At 41.1% G+C, this 23,825-nt stretch overlaps 2 protein-coding genes across 2 annotated transcripts; one reads left to right on the top strand and one right to left on the bottom strand.

Moving 5' to 3' along the window:
- The first annotated feature begins 1,560 nt into the window (after nt 1-1,560).
- Nucleotides 1,561-11,641, top strand: mep1a.2 (meprin A, alpha (PABA peptide hydrolase), tandem duplicate 2). The gene is made up of 14 exons (XM_021612100.3): nt 1,561-1,696; nt 1,803-1,827; nt 1,915-1,968; nt 2,104-2,144; nt 2,238-2,313; nt 2,404-2,521; nt 4,139-4,314; nt 4,571-4,792; nt 4,977-5,123; nt 6,945-7,160; nt 7,311-7,760; nt 7,986-8,162; nt 9,901-10,114; nt 10,641-11,641. The coding sequence occupies exons 1-14, from the start codon at nt 1,634-1,636 to the stop codon at nt 10,789-10,791; spliced, it is 2,130 nt and encodes a 709-aa protein (XP_021467775.3). The 5' UTR covers nt 1,561-1,633; the 3' UTR covers nt 10,792-11,641.
- On the bottom strand, nt 11,332-21,298 carry adgrf3b (adhesion G protein-coupled receptor F3b). Its single transcript, XM_021612099.3, has 17 exons — nt 21,218-21,298; nt 20,752-20,764; nt 20,397-20,525; nt 20,131-20,283; nt 19,836-19,900; nt 19,644-19,702; nt 19,380-19,501; nt 18,763-18,990; nt 18,337-18,573; nt 17,991-18,131; nt 17,614-17,810; nt 17,154-17,324; nt 15,749-17,071; nt 15,600-15,641; nt 15,416-15,451; nt 14,332-14,408; nt 11,332-14,126 (listed from the first exon to the last, which is right to left on the bottom strand). The coding sequence occupies exons 1-16, from the start codon at nt 21,269-21,271 to the stop codon at nt 14,343-14,345; spliced, it is 3,036 nt and encodes a 1,011-aa protein (XP_021467774.3). The 5' UTR covers nt 21,272-21,298; the 3' UTR covers nt 11,332-14,126; nt 14,332-14,342.
- Between the last annotated feature and the right edge of the window lie 2,527 nt (nt 21,299-23,825).

The following is a 23,825-nucleotide window of genomic DNA, read 5'->3' as shown; positions in this document are numbered from 1 at the left end:
AATAATGATAAGTGAGAAAGTTACATACGTACAAATATCATACCCCCCAAAAAATGCTAACCTCCCCTATTATTGTAATGGTGAGAGGTTAGCATGTCTTGGGGGTATGATATTTGTGCATCTGTAACTTTCTCACTCACCATTATTCACGATTCATTCAGGATTCTCCGTAATCATGGTAGCATCCACATTAATGTAGAAGTGTTTAGAAACATATTCTATTCTTATTTACAATAAATTGAACTAAAAAATGGCACATTACGTTATTTACCATTCCTTTCTTTTGGGGACAAAATCATCTGAAACACAACCAAAACAAACAGCAAATGCATCCAACAAATTTGTATTGTCACAAGCTTGATGTAGTTGTTACGTGCTATGAATATGGGACCAAATACATCGTTTTTTACTACTTTAATACACATAAGTGAATTTGTCCTAATACTTTTGGTACCCTAAAACGGGGGGACTATGTACAAATTGTGCTGTATCGCTTAACGGTTTATTCGATAGGGATGGAAATACCCTAAAATTAAAGCTAACGGTCTGCACTTTAACCTTATTGTCATTGTATCATTTCATATCCAAAAGTGATGGAGTACAGCGCCATTAAAAATATATATCACGTTCCCTATACTTTTGAACTCACTAGCTAGCTAGTTAGCGGGGTGCACGCTAATAGCGTTTCAATCGGTGACGTCACTCGCTATGAGACCTTGAAGTAGTTGTTCCCCTTGCTCTGCAAGAGCTGCGGCTTTTGTGGGACGATGGGTAATTATGCTTCGAGGGTGGCTGTTGTCGATGTGTGCAGAAGGTCCCTGGTTTGAGCCCAGGTAGGGGCGAGGAGGAGGACGGAAGCTATACTGTTACATACGTTCAAACTTTTGGAGCTCACTGTATGTTCAAACACACTGAAACACTATTACCCACTCTGCCTGTCTTTAATAACACCATGTAGCTCAGGACAAATGAAGACTAGTAAATACATAAACCTGGAGAAAACACAACGGCAATTAATACACTATTTGTTTTACATTAAAATCATTTTGAAATAGGTTTAAACTTAAGAAACTTAAACCTGCATGCTAAAAGTGCATGTCAGAAACTCAATCGAAAACACTAAATCATGTTTGAAACTGTTGCTGACATAGTACCAAAACACAATAACATATTTATCTGCCAAGGTTACAAGATAAGATCATTGAAGATAATGATATGACAAGACACATCTGACTGAACGGCAAAGTGAGAGAGAGAGATGTGATGGTCAAGTGTTAAGTTCACGTTACTCATTACAGTCATTATAAACAGATGTAGGATCTTAATTTGAGCAAGTTTGTTACAACAGGAAAATAATCCTCCAGCAACAGTAAATGTAAATGATTATGTGGATTATTATTAATGGACATTTATGTAGGGATTGATACATTTCCATTAGAGCAAATCAATATTGTAAAGTGGATACATTATTTATAGCTTTGCAATTCCTGCTGTGCAAGAAAATTCTTAGCAACAAAATGGTGGTCAAATTAAGATCCTACATCTGTATAGATCAAAGTTTCATCCAGACTCTGACTTTATTGGTCTGTTTACAATAGCAGATAAACACATATCCAACTCCTCCAGATTAAACATGGGCTCTGTCAATGCGCCATGGAGGATCACCGCTTTCATTGCAATTCTGGTTGTGTTCAAGGTAGGGCACACATCCTATGTTATTGAAAGGAATTGACTTAATTATAATAATTGTACATTTGATCAATTATATGTTGTGAGTCAAGCAGTGTCTCTTTTTGTTGTAGGTGCAAGCTGTTCCGACACGTTATGGTAAGTTCTAGATCGTCTCGTGCATAAGGGTGTATGTGTGATAATGCTCTGTGTTCTTACAGAATGGTTTCTCTGTTGAATGAATAGGTGGTGATGCAGATGCAGGTGAATTGCGAGAGGATATACTTGATATCAATTCAGGTAATTTTCTCTACACTCTCTCAGTTAAACTGTAACATTACTGAAGTTATATAATAATATGTGCAATAATCTCACAAATCTGGCAATATTTATTTTACTGAGAGTGATAGATTTGTTTATTTCCTGATATTTCAGAAGAAGATCTAAATCTCTTTGAGGGAGACATTGCAGGTGATGTAGGTACACTTCTCTTCATAGCCTTGTTCTATGTAATAGTTGACTAAACATAAATCAGTTAGCCTCATTTTTTTTTTTAATGGATTTTGCAGCCAAGGCGAAATGCAATCCTGGATGAAACGAGAAGATGGAAGTTTCCCATTCCGTACATCTTGACAGATTCTTTGGGTATGTAGGCTCTACCAACCATGTCTCAATGCTGTGTGAAATACAGTCATTGACAACATTCTGAAAACCAGTTCATATTCACTCCCTCAGAGCTGAATGCAAAAGGTGTTATTCACCAGGCATTCGAAGCATACCGCCTGAAATCCTGTGTGGACTTCAAGCCCTATGAGGGAGAAAGCACATACATCTCCTTCACAAAGCTGAGTGGGTGAGTTCAGCCAAATACACTGTAATGTCATGAGCTCTTGGTTAACTTTATGGACCGTCTGTCCCTCCAAAGCATAAAATACAAGGTTTTATGGAGAGCACAGATTAGAAAATGCTTATCTAAGTAAATTACATTCATCATAGTGTTCTATGCGTCTACAGATTCCAAACCTGTAATAAACGGTGACCCCTCTTTTAGTGTAAAGTCGAGGAATACTGTATGTCACGCTCTGACCTTAGATATCTCTGTTTTCTTTATATTTGGTTAGGTCAGGGTGTGACGAGGGTGGGTATGCTAGTTTTTGTATTGTCTAGGGTGTTTGTATGTCTAGGGGTTTTGTAGGTCTAGGTATTTGTATGTCTATGGTGGCCTGATATGGTTCCCAATCAGAGGCAGCTGTTTATCGTTGTCTCTGATTGGGGATCATATTTAGGTAGCCATTTTCCCTTTTGTGTTAGTCGATTCTTGTTCGATGTTTAGATGCCTGTCTGCATTATTCATATTAGCTTCACGGTTTGTTTTGTTGTTTTGTTAGTTTGTTCAGTGTTCAGTGTTCATTCTTTTAATAAATATAGAATGTACCCAAACAACTCTGCGCCTTGGTCCGATTCATACGACGAACGTGACAGAATATGCTAAAGCATTTTGTTGAGTACTGTCCTTCATGTCACCATTGTTATGATGAGGTACATATTCTGTGTGGACCACAGTAAAGTAATGTTATGGTGAAATATTAAGTAAGATGTACGATTGTAAATCCGTTTTCTCCACAGAACAAATGAGGAAACATTGTATTGTTCCTATTTTTCCTTTAGCACATTTTTCTTACTTACTTTTTTAAAACTCTTCATTGTTGGTTAAGGGCTTCTTGGTTAAGGGGATCCTTTATGGATAATTTAGCGATTTGATTTAGAATTTTAGAACCCCTTCAGGTCAAAAAATATATATATAAAAAAATTATTGATAAAATATTACATTAGGCTTTTATAGCCCATAGAAACACATTGAAAAACACATTCATAATTGTTTTTTAAGTGTCTGTCATATATCTAGGAGCTCAGAAATATTGCGTTTTTTTTAATACACATATTTAACCCCTTTTGGGGGGTAGGCAGAAAACTACCTTCATACTTCCATTCATTTTTTGAAACTAGTACCAGTTACCTTCAAACGAGTCCCATGATACCATCGTTTTCGTGAGAATCTCCCCTTTCCACAGTGGGGTCACATTAGTTTGTAGCCGTAACAGTTTGGACAGATGAGTCCCCTGACACTTGTGGGGGTCATAATAGATATATAATAGGCAAAATAGTTCAGACGCTACAGGCGTTTTCGTGAGAAGACCGATTTTTTGGGGATGTCTCATGGTGTGACAAACACATTTCACCGCGACATCTGGGGAGGTGGATTGAGAAACATTCAATGCAAAAAAAACGGATATCTCTATCTTAAATTGACAGATTTTGATGGGGATTGTGTCAATCGACACTTAGGGATAATTAAGGTCTATTAAGTAAGCATTTCTCGGTATGTGACAAATAACATTTGTTTTAATTTGATTTGATTTTGTGTTTACTCTCGTGTCATAATGTGTAATCCTGTCTGTGACGGCCAAAGATGCTGGTCATTTGTAGGAGATGATAAGGTAGGACAGAACCTCTCCATAGGGGCGCGCTGTGACACCAAGGCCATCGTGGAGCACGAGCTCCTCCACGCTCTGGGCTTCTACCATGAGCAGTCACGCTCTGACAGAGACGACTACGTCAAGATCTGGTGGGATCAAATCATAGAAGGTGGGTGTGATGGAGTTAAGCACAGACGGTGGCAGATACAAGTATCAGTTGTGTGTCAAAGTGTACACAGATTTGCAGATGTTATCACAGGTAGAGCAAAATGCTTGTGTTTTTAGCTCCAACAGCGCAGTCATCCCTAGAAATAGGAGAAAAAAACACAATCCACACGAGAATAAGTGCAAATCTTACTTGGAAAAGTGATTTACAAGCGTCTAACAATTTTGAATAACACATTCTGTAACCTGCATATCTACAGGAAAGGAGCACAACTTTAACAAGTATGAGGACGACTTCATCACAGACCTGAACACGCCATATGACTATGAGTCCGTCATGCATTACAGGCCATTGTCTTTCAACAAGAACGCCACCGTCCCTACCATCACCACAGCCATCCCAGCGTTCAATGAGATCATCGGACAGCGTCTGGACTTCAGCGCAGTAGACCTGCTCAGGCTGAACCGCCTGTACGACTGTAGTAAGTGACTCAGATGGAATGACCTATATGATCAAACTGCAAGAGCCATCAACTTTGCTCAGAGGCATCAAATAAAGTATAAGGAAATTATGAGGAACAACCACAGCCTTAGACATTGCCATTCTGATAGAGATTTGATGATGATGATTATGAATAACAGCTAACAGAGTTGCTGTTGTTGCAGCCAATACACACACTCTCCTGGACCAGTGTTCCTTTGAGCTGATCAACATCTGTGGTATGATCCAGGGTGAGACTGACGAGGCAGACTGGGTCCAGACCCTGAGCAGCGCTGAGGAGCCAGACCACACACTGGCAGGCCGCTGCAGAGGTTCCTACAGTACTACCTACACACACGGACAAAATCTTTCACATTCTTCATCCTGTCGTGACTTTACTTTCATTCATATGATGACTGTTATTCATCTAATCAACTAACTACATTTAATTGTTTCCCGACAAAATGAATAATGTTACAATTAACTCATAAGAAATTTGGGGCACCATGAGAGCGGTTGTTTATTTAGTGACCATCTCCTGAATTAAACTCTAAAAGGTCTTTACTTATCACATCCATAAAACAGTCAATGTATGAATCATTCCCTCGTATCATATCATCATTCTGAACAGTCAAAACCTCCTGCATCTGCAAAAACCTCAGCCTTACTTATGATTCAGTACTACACACATTTGATTAATGATTTATTTACTAGCTAACTAAATGATAACACAGGATAAACATACACACTTAATACATTAGAAACAGGTCCCTAGCGGACTGTCACAATATTGCAGCTTGTTACAAAGGAGATGGAGGGGGCGAGAGAGAGGGGCAGAGACATAACACTTTGGTACATTTAGAAACTACTCAGGGTAGGCTAGTGGTTAGAGTGTTGGACTAGTAACCGGAAGGTTGCAAGTTCAAACCCCTGAGCTGACAAGGTACAAATCTGTCGTTCTGCCCCTGAACAGGCAGTTAACCCACTGTTCCTAGGCTGTCATTGAAAATAAGAATTTGTTCTTAACTGACTTGCCTAGTAAAATATATATTTTTTAAAATACTCTCACAGTAATCATATACTTTGCACATGAACCGCCGCCCGTTTGGAGTAAGAAATCATGAATGTATTCACGTGTAAATGCCTTGGTTTGCCGGGTATCTCGGTTGGAACCAAGCCTTCTTGGAAGCACGCTTGTAATGCTCCAAAAGGGTCTCCACCTGTCTCTTCTACTGTTGTCCTCTGCCGTTGTCCAGTATCCATTGACTTGTCGCATAGTCCTGAACAGAACTACAGAGTTTATTCTACTTTCCATTCGCTCCTGAAACTTTCTCTTTGAATATAGGCTAGCCAGCAGTGTCGGTGGTATACATTGGGGGATGAGATTAAGAAGAGTAGTAGTATGGTCCCGCTTAAGTTCACTTTTCTAGATACTTTACTTAGGACAGCTGCTCAGCTGTACCAGTGATTGTCTGGGAGGTGACTATCGTCTCTACCTCGTGTTGAGATTTCAGAGTTCGAACCACTTGAGACGCCTTTCTGTTCTCATATGTGAATTAAGCCCTCATTTTATACAGTTCATTCAAAATGGGGTTGTTCAAGAGGCTGACATGCTCTCTGACCTCCCTCAAGGGGCAGTGACTACTCACTTGTACAAAGTTATAGAAACAATTTCCTCTTATATTTCTAACATCACATCGTTCTCTTAGCAAAAACACTTTCATCATTGTTCGTTTTTCATGCACAACGTATTGGATGGAGATTTCGTACATGTAGTGGGTATACTTTCCAAGTTACAGTATTTCCTTTATAACACGTTTAATGACATCACAAAATAACCAACAATATCACCATTCCCAAGTTCTCTGTTGGGAATATTGTTCCAGTATTCGCTTTTGAATGAGTTAAAGTTTCAGCGGGAAAAGTCTCTGGAGATAAAGCACATTCCTTTGTGAATTTGGAGAGGGAGACACTGGATCTCCTCTCCTTTAATTTACAACATCGCGTGAGGTGTCAACCCCCCCACACCAATTTCCTCCTCCCCCTATACATTTGGATCCTCACAGGAAAGTCATGACAATCCTTCCACTTGATATTAGCAATCATATATGGTTTGTTTAGTATTTGTACTGTATCAATGACCCTCTCTGTAGATGCTGGCTATTTCATGAGGTTTGACACATCTAAAGCGACAGTGGGGAAAAGCGCTCTTCTAGAGTCACGCATCCTCTACCCTAAGAGGAAGGAGCAGTGTCTGCAGTTCTTCTACAAGATGGTCGGGCCCGCCGGGGACAGGCTGTTTGTGTGGGTCAGAACAGACGATGGGACAGGAAATGTCTGCAGTGTCAAGAAGGTCCATACCATCACAGGTACTGTATTCAGGAGAACCCCGCTTTCAACGAAATACATAAATATGTTACACATATGGTTTGTAGAGTTTTGATAGTGTCTGGGTTGCATGTTACTCCAGGAGTATGGGAAGGTGATCAGGAAGCTGATCAGATGTCTTATTTCCTCAGGTGATGGAGATGACTCCTGGAATGTAGCCCACGTGACCTTGAAGGTCAAAGAGAGGTTCCGCTACTTCTTCCAGGGCACGGTAGGGTCCAACAATAATGCAGATGGGGCCATCTTGATCGATGACATCACATTAACAGAAACCACCTGCCCAAGTGGCGTTTGGAGAATTCAGAACTTCACTGGCCTGCTCGCCATAACTCCAGCCGGAGGGCGCATCAGGAGCAAGCCGTTCTACAGCGCTGAGGGTTATGCTTACGGGATCAGCCTCTACCCCAAGGGAATAGACGGCACATATCCTGACTATGTGGGTGTGACCTTCCATCTATGCAGCGGGGAGAACGACGGTGTGATGGAGTGGCCAGTGATCAACAGGCAGGCCACCGTCACTGCCATGGACCAGGACCCTGACGCTAAGCTGAGGATGTCTGCCACCAGAAGCTTCACCACCGGTCAGTGTAATCATGTGCTTATGAGTCCCTTACGTAAAATATGTCTTACAAACAGGCACAGTATTGTTCAGTATTTACTGATTCGCTGTGAAATTGTATACGCTTGTATGATCTTAGTCCACCATAAAATATACTATCAAAAGTATACACCAGGCAATCTTTTGATACATGTAAAATAATTGGCTTTGTAACATGTTAACACCTTAAACTGTTTTTTTTCCCCAGATACTACTAACCCATATTGGGTCAAGCCCACCAGCACCAGTGGGGCGGAGTGGGACGCGAGCTCCAACTGCTACAGAGGATCTGAGTATGGATGGACTACGTTCCTCTCTCATGACCAGCTGCACAGGAGAAGCTTTCTCAAGAACGATGATCTCATCATTGTTGCCGACTTTGACGGTGAGGGCCTGTACATCAAACTTGACAACATCAGTTTATTTGCTCCACATACAAAATAGCGAGACATACAGTGCATTCAAAAAGTATTCAGACCCACTTCACTTTCTCCACATTTTGTTACATTACAGCCTTATTCTACAATGGATTACATAAAACATTTTACTCATCCACCTACACACAATACCCCATAATGATGAAGCGAAAGCAGGCTTTTTAGAAATTGTTGCAAATGTTAAAAAAAAAGAAAAAAGAAATACCTTAGCTTTATAAGTATTCAGACACTTTACTATGAGACTTGAAATTGAGCTCAGGTGCATCTAGTTTCCATTGATCATCCTTGAGATGTTTCTACAACTTGATTGGAGTCCACCTGTGGTAAATTCAAAGGCACACACCTGTCTATATAAGGTCCCACAGTTGAAAGTGCATGTCAGAGCATAAACCAAGCCATGAGGTTGAAGGAATGGTTTGTAGAACTCTGAGACAGGATTATGTCAATGCACAGATCCGGGGAAGGGTACCAAAGAATTACTGCATCATTGAAGGTCCCCAAGAACACAGTGGCCTCCATCATTCTTAAATGGAAGAAGTTTGGAACCACCAAGACTCTTCCTAGAGCTGGCCGCCCGGCCAAACTGAGAAATTTGCGGAGAAGGGCCTTGGTCAGGGAGGTGACCAAAACCCCATGGTCACTCTGACAGAGCTCTAAAAGTCCTCTGTGGTGATGAGAGAAACTTCCAGAAGGACAACCATCTCTGCAGCACTCCACCAATTAGGCTTGGCACATGAGAGCCCGCTTGGAGTTTGCCAAACGGCACCTAAAAGACTCATTAGAAGCATGAATGCCAAGCGTCACGTCTGGAGGAAACCTGGCACCATCATTACGGTGATGCATCGAGGTGGCAGCATCATGCTGTGGGGATGTTTTTCAGCGGCAGGGACTGAGAGACTAGTCAGGATTGAGGGAAAGATGAACAGAGCAAAGTACGACTGGGGCAAAGGTCCACCTTCCAACAGGACAACGACCCTAAGCACACTGCCAAGACACCGCAGGAGTGGCTTTGGGACAAGTCTCTGAATGTTCTTGAGTGGCCCAGCCAGAGCCTGGACTTGAACCTGATCTAACATCTCTGGAGTGGCCTGAAAATAGCTGTGCAGCGACGCTCCCCATTCAACCTGACAGAGCTAGAGATCATCAGAGAAGAATGGGAGAAACTTCAGGTGTGCCAAGCTTGTAGCGTCATACCCATCATACCCATGAAGACTCGAGGCTGTATTCGCTTCCAAAGGTGCTTCAACAAAGTACTGAGTAAAGGGTCTGAATACTTATGTAAATGTGATATTTCAGTGGTTTTGCGTTGTCATTATGTGGTACTGAGTGTAGATTAATGAGGGGGGAAAAAAACAATTTCATCCATTTTAGAATAAGGGTGTAACGTAACAAAATGTGGAAAAAGTCAATAGGTCTGAATACTTTCCGAATGCACTGTACACTGTATATTTATATATAGTGTATATTGTTATGTGATGATTTGAACAGTTTCTGACTGTTACTATTTAACCTAACCCACGTCACCCTAAAACTGTGCAAAGCAATCAATTGACATGGTCACTTTACAGCAAGAGACAAAATAGAGTTGAATAATTTAGCAGTTGGAGTATTACACCACAAAACAACAAAAACAACAACATTCTCTCTCCTAACACTAAACAATTATTATTTGTGGATGTGTTCCAGATTTGACCCACCTGGTGAAGATGGAGGTCCCTGTCCAGCCAAAGAGTCCCAGTGGTGACCTCCCAGATGAGGAGACCCCTAGACAGGAGAAGGAGATGGCTGACGTTCCCAAACACAGACAGGCACGGGCCGTCCCTAGTGACCCGTGTAGCCCCGACCCCTGCCTCAACGGGGGAGTGTGTGTGGTTGAGAAACATGGGAAAGCCACGTGCAGGTGTGTTTACAAATATGACCTGCACAACCCCACACCAACACCTAGGGTTCAATTCAATCTATATTTCGGAAATTCCGTGCTGCAGCGTGATTGAAATGTAACGACAATGTTCTCACGTTTACAGAGACTACATTCACGGTAAACGCTGCATATGTCGGCTCAATCTGAATTTATCTTTACATATTAATTGCGCTATAGTGCTGAATTGATAGTGCAGTTACTGTGTGACAAACCATACACTCATTTTCTTTTCTGTTTTTTCATACACACATTTCCACTCCAAAATCTGCCAGATCTTTGTCTGTGTTGACTGATTCTGTAATTGTGAAGTTTGACATGGGCACATCACATCTGAGTCACTACTTGCAATATACAGTACATTATCATTTTGACATGCTGCCTGCATTTTTACTAGGGTTTTTGCTTTCATGAAAGCACAGTACAATATGGTATAGGAGACAAGGAGTGAGTATGTGTATTGTATCACTGTTATCACTGACTCATAATGGCTGTTGTTCTCACTAAGGTGTGCCACTGGCCAGGCCACATACTATGCTGGTGAGACGTGTGAGAAGCAACATATCGATGGTCGCATTCTGGGCGTTCTGATTGGTGGAGCGGCAGGGACAATCGTGCTGACTCTGGCCATCTTCTCAGTCATCCGGAGAGTTCACTGAGTCACCATACTGCGTCACAGCTATACTTATGTACCACCTCAATCCCAATGCCTCTCTAAGAAACAGTGATTATAGATTGCCACGCGTATTGTATATTTGATATTGTTATTTTGAATCAATAAGAACTCCTTGACCATGGCTGGCATTCAATCAATTAATTGCAGAGTGACTTTTCATAGACCAGTTCACTCTCCACTGTATGTGAAATTATTTATTAAATTACTTATGTTTATGTTAGGTTTGGACGCTTGTAATTGTCTATAACATGAACTAAAACAATATTGTGGCAAGTTGCTCAATAATTGTTTATTTAACTAGACAAGTCAGTTCAGAACAAATTCTTATTTACATTGACGGCCTACCCCGGACGACGCTGGGCCAATTGTGCGCAGCCCTATGAGACTCCCAATCACGGCTGGATGTGATACAGTCTGGAATCAAACCAGGGACTGTAGTGACACCTCTTGCACTGAGATGCAGTGCCTTAGACCACTGCACCACTCAGGAGCCTGAATGAAATAATGAAATAATTGCTTCTGTGAGATTTATGTTTCTTTATTTGATTGATTATTAGATGATTGCAAGAGCACACACACATACAGATAACAATGTAAAAAATAAACATTAACATAGGGCTAGATTTAATTCAGATTTAATTCAGACTGCGGAAGATCCATGTTACAGCGTAATTGACATTTAAAGGCAATTTCCGATTGGACTGACGTTACTGTGACTGCAGTCTCTGAGAAATGTGGGAACATTGCCTTTAAATGTCAATCACACTCTGGATTGAATCTAGGCCATAGACTAATGGAGATACTACCCTTCCCTAATAAAGCTAGTTAATCTAGGGGCTCTATTCATTCCGTAGCACTGAAGATCTGCTTTATAGTGCAATTGACAATTAAAGGCAGCGTTCCCACGGTTGCAGAGACTGCATGTCAGCTCAATCAGATATTACCTTAACATTTTTATGTGGATCTTCCACGATGCTTTGTCGAAATGGATTGAATCCAGCCCTAGGTTTCTCATTTTTTACTTAAATGCATTTGCTGTACAGCCACAAATGATACTACTATATTCCAAACAATGAATTGGTGGCAGCGGGTTTAGATTAAAAAAGACAATTAGGCCGGGATTCAATCAAAGGCACGTTGTCTACAAGTGCACAGCACTTGAAGGGCATTTTCAAGGTAATTTCAGCTTGAGCCAATATCTGCAGTGTTTACCGTGAATGCGATCTTTGCAAATGTTGGGGAAATAGCCTTTAAAAGGCACTTTGTCAGTATGCAATGTGTTTGTCTACAACATGCCTCTGATTGAATCCTGGCCTTCCTTTATTACAATAACTTTGATTGCCACAGTTCATCTACAGTCATAAATAATGCAAGTACAGGAACAACAACAGTAATATTAAGACATCATAGTATTCTACTGTACTGTTTGTAGAAAATACAGTGCCTTGCGAAAGTATTCGGCCCCCTTGAACTTTGCAACCTTTTGCCACATTTCAGGCTTCAAACATAAAGATATAAAACTGTATTTTTTTGTGAAGAATCAACAACAAGTGGGACACAATCATGAAGTGGAACGACATTTATTGGATATTTCAAACTTTTTTAACAAATCAAAAACTGAAAAATTGGGCGTGCAAAATTATTCAGCCCCCTTAAGTTAATACTTTGTAGCGCCACCTTTTGCTGCGATTACAGCTGTAAGTCGCTTGGGGTATGTCTCTATCAGTTTTGCACATCGAGAGACTGACATTTTTTCCCATTCCTCCTTGCAAAACAGCTCGAGCTCAGTGAGGTTGGATGGAGAGCATTTGTGAACAGCAGTTTTCAGTTCTTTCCATAGATTCTCGATTGGATTCAGGTCTGGACTTTGACTTGGCCATTCTAACACCTGGATATGTTTATTTTTGAACCATTCCATTGTAGATTTTGCTTTATGTTTTGGATCATTGTCTTGTTGGAAGACAAATCTCCGTCCCAGTCTCAGGTCTTTTGCAGACTCCATCAGGTTTTCTTCCAGAATGGTCCTGTATTTGGCTCCATCCATCTTCCCATCAATTTTAACCATCTTCCCTGTCCCTGCTGAAGAAAAGCAGGCCCAAACCATGATGCTGCCACCACCATGTTTGACAGTAGGGATGGTGTGTTCAGCTGTGTTGCTTTTACGCCAAACATAACGTTTTGCATTGTTGCCAAAAAGTTCAATTTTGGTTTCATCTGACCAGAGCACCTTCTTCCACATGTTTGGTGTGTCTCCCAGGTGGCTTGTGGCAAACTTTAAACGACACTTTTTATGGATATCTTTAAGAAATGCCTTTCTTCTTGCCACTCTTCCATAAAGGCCAGATTTGTGCAATATACGACTGATTGTTGTCCTATGGACAGAGTCTCCCACCTCGGCTGTAGATCTCTGCAGTTCATCCAGAGTGATCATGGGCCTCTTGGCTGCATCTCTGATCAGTCTTCTCCTTGTATGAGCTGAAAGTTTAGAGGGACGGCCAGGTCTTGGTAGATTTGCAGTGGTCTGATACTCCTTCCATTTCAATATTATCGCTTGCACAGTGCTCCTTGGGATGTTTAAAGCTTGGGAAATCTTTTTGTATCCAAATCCGGCTTTAAACTTCTTTACAACAGTATCTCGGACCTGCCTGGTGTGTTCCTTGTTCTTCATGATGCTCTCTGCGCTTTTAACGGACCTCTGAGACTATCACAGTGCAGGTGCATTTATACGGAGACTTGATTACACACAGGTGGATTGTATTTATCATCATTAGTCATTTAGGTCAACATTGGATCATTCAGAGATCCTCACTGAACTTCTGGAGAGAGTTTGCTGCACTGAAAGTAAAGGGGCTGAATAATTTTGCACGCCCAATTTTTCAGTTTTTGATTTGTTAAAAAAGTTTGAAATATCCAATAAATGTCGTTCCACTTCATGATTTTGTCCCACTTGTTGTTGATTCTTCACAAAAAATACAGTTTTATATCTTTATGTTTGAAGCCTGAAATGTGGCAAAAGGTCGCAAAGTTCAAGGGGGCCGAATACTTTCGCAAGGCACTGTAAGTGTACAGGAAATCACAAAGATGTGTTTAGCAATTGATTCATGTCTAGGAGTTCAGATATTAATATGAAACTTGATAGGTAATTGACATAATATAATGAAATCATGATAAGACCTGTCTAAACACCACCTAAACCACAGCCATCCCTGTCTTTGAGGAAACAACCAGGTGGATGTTTCTGTCTGGGTGAGAGTAGTGGCAGACATATGGGTTGGTCCTGATCCAGTATATAGCTTGATCCAGAATATAGCTAGTTTTCTGAGGCAGAAAACATATGATGAGTACAGTGTATTTCATTCCCCAATCGTGCAGACCCTTAAAGTGTGCAGGCTTTTGTTACAGCCCAGTACTAGCATGCCTGGTTTGACTAATTAAGGAGTTAAGAGTTAGGTGTTAATTTAATTATTGAAATGACACGTGTTTAGCAGCATACATGTTTGTCTTGTATCAAGACTGTACAAACCTTGATGTTCATCAGTTATTTGAAGTGGACTTTGTCAGGTTTTTTATACTCTCACTTGTCCCTTTGGTAGTAGGTGCCTGGTGAGAGAGGTGGGCAGATTTATATCTGTGCTTTCAGTAACACATGACACTATGTTGCTTTTCTGTGTAGTAACACTATAATTACACTGGCATTACAATATTGATACATGGTGCTTTATTTTGCTTTGCTTTCTAATTACAAAGGAATAGAACTGGGCGTTTTTTGTTATTAAACAGTCTTTATAAACTGGGTGGTTCGAGCCCCGAATGCTGATTGGCTGACAGCCGTGGTATATCAGACTGTATACCACGGGTATGACAAAACATTTATTTTTACTGCTCTAATTAAATTGGTAAAAAGTGTATAATGGCAATAAGGCACCTCGGGGGTTTGTGATATAGGGCCAATATACCACGGCTAATGGCTGTATCCAGGAATTCCGTGTTGCGCCTTGCCTAAGAACAGCCCATAGCCATGGTATATTGGCCATATACCACACCTCCTCGGGCCTTATTGCTTCCATTACTATGTCATTACAAGACAATTACCATAGTACTATGGAAGTACAATGTTGTAACTAGCGTAATTATAGCATTCCTACACAGGTATAAGAGCAACTTGAAGAAAGATTTAACCACATTTGACTGCTCTATAATTTGTATTTTATTTTTTTATTTATCCGTTATTTTACCAGGTAAGTTGACTGAGAACACGTTCTCATTTACAGCAACGACCTGGGGAATAGTTACAGGGGAGAGGAGGGGGATGAATGAGCCAATTGTAAACTGGGGATTATTAGGTGACCGTGATGGTTTGGACACCGGGGTTAACACCCCTACTCTTACGATAAGTGCCATGGGATCTTTAATGACCTCAGAGAGTCAGGACATCCGTTTAACGTTCCATCCGAAAGACGGCACCCTACACAGGGCAGTGTCCCCAATCACTGCCCTGGGGCATTGGGATATTTTTTAGACCAGAGGAAAGAGTGCCTCCTACTGGCCCTCCAACACCACTTGAAAAGAAAGACAACAAAAGCAGGGGGAAAAAGAGCAGAACTCACCCCAGCCAAGAAAAGTTTCAACACCTCATCTTTCACCTGGTATTAACATGACAAAGAAGGAGTCGTAGTAAGGGTACATAATATCTATACAGTTAGTATACATTATTCACTATTGTAACACTATTCAATTATAGCTTTCATTCATATCTAAATGATATCTATATCTTTAAGGATGGACAAATACCCTTTTCTCTGCAAAACATCCAGTCAGCAAAATGAAGAGGCCCTGAAAAACACCACACAATGAATACAATGGTAAAAACTAATTACAGCTAGTTTCACTCAATAATTTCAGACAGGAATATCTGTAATGGAAAATGGATGACAAAGTACCTGAAAGGAGTTTATGATGGTGAAAGCATAATTCATCAGAACACCCATTGGTTTGTTGATATCAATGAGCAGCACAAAGAATCCCAAAACCCATGTTACTCCAAAGACTGGCGTTAAAAAGACCATCACTTTCATGATGCTTTTGGCTGCCTCTTTCTCATCGGCTTTACTCCCATCAGAGACAGTGGACTTTAGGAGTGTCATGATGACAACACCCATGGAGAAGAGATTCATCAAAATAATCGTCCCGACTGGCAGAAGAAATGCGTGAATGGACCCCTTCAGAGGCCCCTCGTAAGTGAGCCAGCAGGTTTCCGTGTTGTGGTAGGGTTTCCCTGTGTATTTGTAGTACACATAGGTAGCTGACACTATCACTGTGGGACAGATGTAGCCGAGGATGGTGGACAGGAGCAGATATACCCTCTTCCTCAGCGGGTGGAAGATGAAGATGAGCTGGTGTAGTAGCATGATGCTGAGGCATAGCATCCAGCAGAACATAGCCAGGAAGAAGTACTGCTTGGTCACGGTCAGGACGAGGCACCAGGTAGAGGTTTTGATGCTGGGGAAGCAGGAGGCCAGGAAACTGCAGTCGGCCAGTAACAGGCACAGAGAGATGTTGACCAGGGCCGTGTGGCGGAAGTGCGAGAGGTTGGACTTGACGACGGCCGACCACACCAGCGCCTCGATGATGAGGAAGATGATGAGGGAGCAGATGGACACGCCGAGGCCCACGTAGGTGATCTCATCCAGAAAGAGCAGGGTCACCGGGATCTTTGACATCAGCACTGAAAAGGAGGTCAGGTGGGTGCACTCGCAATAGCTTCTATTGTTGACCCCTTTCTTCCACTTGCAGCCTTCTTCAGACCATTCGTTCAATGTGGTGTTCCAGAACACACAGAGGATGTTGGAGTCTTGAGTCATCGACTGGTTGATGGGAAAGTCCAATTTGATGTCTATTTTGGAGTCATTGCTGTTTTGCAGTGTGGCTGACACCACAATGCTAGGGAATTTATAGTCTGAGAATTTAGAATTGTTTAATTTCTCAGCTAGGTTTTTTACTCCCACAGTTTTCACTATTCCCGAGGACAGGGCCAATTTGACCTCTACACCAAACACAATGTCATTGCAAGATGTGCCGTTTTGAACATTGCAGAGTTTGAGTTGTATATTTGGGGTGTCATTTCCGTCACTGGTATTCATTTTGATGTTATTCACTAGACCCTCGATAGACGTGAGGTATTTTGAGGACATGTCGTATTCAAGGGTTTTGTTGACTGCCTTCCAAGTGTTATTCAACATGTTGCTCGCAGCATCAAGAAATGTCTGAAAAATAAATATACATTTATGTTTCTGTATGAGATATATTGTACACGACTGTATAACAGTTATTTGGGGTATGGCTCACATCTAAAATGGAGTTATCCAGGGTGATGGTTTCTGATGCACTCGACATGGTATCCAGCACATTGATGGATGCACTCAGATCAGCAACTGAGTCAGCAACCATGCTCTTCTTCAAATCAGAAAAGATTTGAATAGCAACCTGCAGAGTGGCCCCAAGTCCCTCTTTAAAACTCTGTGATGTAAAAACAAACATGGAATAGTAACTTGGTTTCCTATACCAACACATTCTACAGGCCCAGAGTATTTCAACGCAAGTCACACAGCATTCCATTGGCTGGATGTGTAGTTGAAGAATGTGATATATCATATGACATACCCGTGAGTAGTGTTGTCATATTACTAAATGGCAGGAATGCACTTTTACAGAAAATGTAGGCATTCACCAAGACATTACCAACGTTCCGTATCAACTTCACAGTATAACAGTTGTGTGAGTGCAGAAGGTGAAAGGTCATACTCACTGCTGCTGCATTGACAACTTTGTTGAGCTCCTCATTGACACAGTTATCCAGCACCTCCATCCACTCAGGCCCCTTGCATGTCCGCTCTTTGTACCCAACTCTATTCACCTCACATTTTCGGATGGTGACAGTTACACCTTTTGGGGTTTTTGGCCAAACATTATTGTCTTCAGGACAAGCCTGGTTCTTGTCGTGAGCTGAATATAAACAGCAGTAAAGAGTATTAATGGGAATTAAGCCTCATCTTCTTCATCCCTTCTGGATGTAAGGGGACTTTAACCAATCACATAAGAAACACATTTGAGGGATAGTAATTAACTGGAATGTCTTTTTCTTTTTTCCCTTTTCTTTTATGGACTCATACAATCTGAACATACCATATATCACTGGGATAGTTATGCTTGCTTTCTTGATCTCATCCATCTGGTTTGTAAAGCTGACGATGACAACATGGGGTGAGCTTGATGGACTGCAATTTATAATTATCTCTGTGGTGTAGGCTATCCCCGCTGGTGGTACTAGAATAGAATGTGGTCACACTTTATTTGGATAGTGAAGATTTTCCATCTGTAGATGCTCTACAGATGGTCATACTATCAACAAACTATCTGTTGATAAGCAACTGCTTATTTATTATCAAGTTACTGCAACTTTAATCATTTTGAGCACAAAAATAAAAAGGTGATACGTAGTTCAAGACACAAGACTAAGAGTTCCTGGTACCTGGTTGAGTTTGGAGATTTGGAGTTTGGAGATTATTTTGGTATGACCAAGTGACCGTGTATTGCTCTGTGCTGTTATCGATGGTTGCGGTGACTGTCACAGGAGGCACTCCATCTTGGCATTCTACAGTCAGTGGGTCAATCGTCATGGTGATCTTATCTGGTAGCAGGGCTACCTTCAACTCTGCAGTGGCTGCGTGCACAATGGACCCTTTGGAAAATCCACACTTATAAATCCCTTCAGAAGCATTAAGAGAGGGATAAAATAGTTAATCATCACTCAAAAAGCAAGAATCATTACCAACAGTGGGCCTATTTCAGCATCGAACAAAATGATATGCTATATGTATAATGGCTTCATAAACATGAAATAGAATCCTACACCCTCAACTTATGTTGGCAAGCATCATAGGTCTCTCAGACTCACCTGCCCAGTTCCCTGACAACCTTATAATTTGGACTGTGGTACAATTGTGTGGCGTTTCATTGGGTAATGAGACGGTTATGCTGCTTCCAGTGTTCAGATCAAATGTCTTATTTCCTTTTAACAGGTTCCAGTTCCAAGAGCCGTTTGTTTTCTCTTCAAATCTGCAGTTTAGCGTCGGTGTTGAGGAGAATTTCACTGTGTCCCTTGGATACTGAATGCTCACGAGTCCTGTGGAAAAGCAAAAACATACAGTATCAATGCAATAAATAATACAATACATCCTTACACGCTTTACATAATAATTTCCAACATAACATAATCTATTTCATACCATAATCCTTGCCACATTTCTCAGTATGAAACTGTCTCTGCACTTGTTTGTATGGTCCGGCGAAGGTCATCATTAGTATTGAAAGCTTAGCAAGTTAAACTCTGAAACTACAACTGATTAGAGTGTGCAGAGACTCCATTTTAAAAAATATATATATTCTGTATATAATATTTTCTCGTGTGACTTATCTGAGCCTAATGCCCGGGTGTTTTTGGCAGATCTACTCATGGTCTTAATATCACTACGTGAAGTGACTGTACTGTATTGGAAGGGGCAGGGCATTTACCTGATGTTTCAACAGCTATTTTGCCAACAGTAGGTTCCAGGTCAGCTATTATTTTTGCAAGTCTATCAGTCAGAAATATGACACTGAGATCCACTTTGAAATCAACAATTTGTCCATCATCCCTTATGTGTCCATATTGAGTTGCCAATGGGTGAAAGGGAGACAAAATCAGAAATGTATGTTGCACCTTTGGGGAGAAAAACAAGCACTCTGCCAAAAATTAAGCAATGAGAAAATACATCCAATACATTTAGATTTCCTTACCTCGGTCCAGACACATTGAGGCACTCAAACCCATGTAATTGTTTAAAACCATCTGTAAGCTGAGAGGGAAAGGATATTTTATCATCAATATTACATATAGTGTGTGTCACTTTAACTCACTATAGATGTTAATCATTTTTATCACAACCAAAACTACTATTTCAGCGAATTTGAATAAAAATACAAATGTACCTGTATTTTGATAGTATCAGTTTGATGAATTGTTATTCTCACTTGGACTGTTCCATTAAAGCGAACTATGTCAACAAAAACAAACAATTACAACAGTGTAAAATATACAGTAACACTGCAACAATAACAATAACCACATTAATAATAGCAGTGGATGACAAATAGTAGAAACAACAGCAACAATGATACAATGAAGAAGGAATCATAACAATACTTGTTTAATAGTATCAACTAGGGCTAGGCTATTGATCATATAGAAGAACGATAGCAGAAATAACAGTATCAGCAATAGTACCTTTCACTTTGGGTATGCAGAGGGCTGGGTAGTGAGAAATATTTGCTTTACAATATGAGTCATCGCAACACTGGAAATTGCCACACACGTCGTTACTCCAGATGTACGCTGATGAACAGTTACACGTAGAAGCGTTCCCGACAATATTACATTCTACAAAGAAACACACATTATCAATCGGGCTATGGACGAAACACTGACAGAGAATCATTTTAAACACATTTTTCTCTATGAAACCATATTTGGTAGAAATAGTGATACTGTACCTGCTGTTAGTTCAAGCAGTTCAATAGTCATTGTTGTATTAGGTGTTGCTTTTTGCTTGATTGCTGATAGAGCACCAGAGACGTACAACGTAGCATTGCTTTCTATCATGAACTCAGCCATGTAGGTATCTAAAACAATCAGTGACATAAAGGAAACATTTTGGCAAATAGGCATGAGAGCCTGTTCGACTTCTGATTGAAATGATAAGAGGAGAGGGTCTCCACGTGTGCATCTGCTTGTGTGAGTTACTTAGTAATTTCACCTTTCCTCATGTATTCCCTTTATGGTTATTTTCATAGAGAGTAAGCTGCTTGGTTTGTTATGTATTCAGACATAAATGCATAAATAACTCACCCACTGCTAAGGCCTGTGTCAATGAAGAGAGAGACACATTATATTTCATCACTAAAGGGACATTATAAACTGGCTGATTTGAGCCCTGAATGCTGATTGGCTGCCAGCCATAGTATATCAGACTGTATACCACGGGTATGACAAAACATTTATTTTTACTACTAATTACATTGGTAACCAGTTTATAATAGCAATATATGGCCAATACAGCTAAGGGCTGTATCCAGGCACTCTGCATTGCGTTGTGCATAAGAACAGCCCTTAACCGTGGTATATTGGCCATATACCACACCCTCTCTGACCACTAGAATTCATCTGTGAGATAGTATGCATTAATTAGGTTACTTCCATTTCTCTATAACATGTTTTGTTTTTATCTGTGCTATACTTGATTTACTTGGCTAACATCCATGGCTCAAATTGTCTTACCGGCTCATTTCAAATACAATTACAATGTACTGCTTACCTGCTGGTAATGGAATACCACACCAATGAAAAGTATTACAGCTCTGGCCCACATCGTTTGTCTGATGGAAGTAAAGAAGATGGACACTGCTTCAATCATTTGGACACATTACTTAATTACAATGTTTGGCTCGTCGAGTGAAACAAAAAGTGAAGACATAACATCACTTTTCTGATAGTCCATTCCCATTGTTGTTATATTTGTCTCATTTGAGTCTGTGTCTATTTGTTGCTTTTATTCTTCTATTCAGACGTTATTATCCATCTCTGGGAATGTTTTTTATTTTATTTTTTAATATTTCCCTGTGAGGTAGCTACTTAAATAACGAATACACTTCAGAACCATTACTAACCTCTTATCTCATGTGCTCCGTTCCCTGAAGGACACAAACTCAGAATTTAACTAGACAAACATTCCTTTGCATTACTTTGCATTTTCCCCGTAACACAAACACAGCAGGCAGTGAGCTTGTCCTGCTGAACTGCTGATGGTGCACTGAATGGCTCTTGTCAATCTCTCTGATCAATAAACAAAACCCAGAACAATGCACGTACTATGTACACTTTTCTGTATGTCCTCTCAATCATTTACATGTCGGAAGAGTCCCTTCAGAAAGTATTCCAACCCCTTAACTTTTTCCACATTTTGATGTGTTACAGTCTGAATTCAAACTGGAATAAATATTTTTTTCTCACCCATCTACACACAATATCCCATAATGACAAAGTGAAACATGTTTTTATAACATTTTGCAAATGTGTTGAAAATGAAATACAGAAATATCAAATGTACATAAGTATTCACACCTCTGAGTCAATACATATCTTTCTGGATAAGTCTCTAAGAGTCTTGCACACCTGGATCATACATTATTATTAAAAAAATAGCTTTGACAGACATTTTTAATTCTTGCCATAGAGTTTCAAGCCGATTTCAGTCAAAACTCTAACTAGGCCACTCTAACTAGGCCACAATACAATGTTGTATTGGTAAGCAACTCAAGTGTACATTTGGCCTTGTCTTTTAGGTTATTGTCCTGCTGAAAGGTGAATTTGTCTCTCAATGTCTGTTGGAAAGCAGATTGAATAGGATTTTGCATGTGATTATCTTTATTCCGTTTATTTGTATCCCTAAAAAACTCCCTAGTCTTTGACGATCACAAGCATACACATAACATAATGCAGCCACCACATTGTTTGAAAATATGAAGAGTGGTACTCAGTGAAGTGTTGTGTTGGATTTGCCCCAACATAACACGTTGTATTCAGGACATGAAGTTAATTTCTTTGCCACATTCTTTGCCGTTTTTACTTTAATGCGTTATTGCAAACAGGATGCATGTTTTGAAATGGTTTTATTCTGTACAGGCTTCCTTCTTTTCACTCTATAATTTAGTGTCATGTATTGTCATGTTGTGTCTTTCTGTCCTGTCCTTTCACCCTGTCTCCCTCTGCTGGTCGTATTAGGTTACCTTTTCTCCCCCGCTTTCCCCCAGCTGTTCCTTGTCTCCTCTTGACTACCTCGTCACCCCTTCTCCCACCTGTTCCCCTTTTCCCTCTGATTAGTCCCCTATATCTCTCTCTGTTTTTGTTCCTGTCCTTGTCGGATTCTTGTTTGTTGTGTTTCATGCCTGAACCAGACTATCGTCATGTTTGCTGTAACCTTGTCCTGTCCTGTCGGAATCTGCCGGTCTATCTGAGCCTACCTATGTTTGGTTATTAAAGAAGCTCTGTTTAAGTTAGTTCGCTTTTGGGTCCTCATTCACTCACCGTAACAGAAGAATCCGACCAAGAATGGACCCAGCGACTTCGGATCCTCTCCACTCAGCCGTCGAGATCCAGGGAGCGATGCTAGGCAGACACGAGCAGGAATTGTCTGCTGCTCGACATGCCGTTGAGACCCTGGCCACCCAAGTCTCCAACCTCACAGAACAGGTTCACCATCTCCGCCTCGATCCACCGGCCACTTCCGGGGCTTTCGAATCTCCGGAGCCCAGAATCAATAACCCGCCGTGTTACTCTGGGGAGCCCACTGAATGCCGCTCGTTCCTCACCCAGTGTGATATTGTGTTTTCTCTCCAGCCCAACACTTACGCCAGGAGCACTGCTCGTGTCGCCTACGTCATATCTCTCCTTACTGGACGGGCTCGTGAGTGGGGCACGGCAATCTGGGAGGCAAGGGCTGAGTGTACTAACCAGTATCAGGACTTTAAGGAGGAGATGATACGGGTTTTTGATCGATCTGGCTTCCAGGGCCCTGTCTTCCCTATGTCAAGGCAATCGATCCATAACAGACTACTCTATTGAGTTTCGCACTCTTGCTGCCTCCAGTGGCTGGAACGAGCCGGCTTTGCTCGCTCGTCTTCTGGAGGGTCTCCGCGCAGAGGTAAAGGATGAGATTCTCTCCCGGGAGGTTCCTTCCAGCGTGGATTCCTTGATTGAACTCGCTATTCGCATTGAGCGACGGGTTGATCTTCGTCACCGAGCTCGTGGAAAGGAGCTCGCGTTCTCCGTTGCCCCCCTCTCCGCATCACTACCATCTTCCTCTGCCGGCTCGGGAGCTGAGCCTATGCAGCTGGGAGGTATCCGCGTCTCGACTAAGGAGAGGG

This window comes from Oncorhynchus mykiss, chromosome 8 (assembly GCF_057628025.1).
Source record: "Oncorhynchus mykiss isolate SJ-2025 chromosome 8, ASM5762802v1, whole genome shotgun sequence".
Taxonomy (NCBI): Eukaryota; Metazoa; Chordata; class Actinopteri; order Salmoniformes; family Salmonidae; genus Oncorhynchus; species Oncorhynchus mykiss.
The sequence above is the reverse complement of the archived record's forward strand: the minus strand, read 5'-3'. Positions and strand labels throughout refer to the sequence as shown.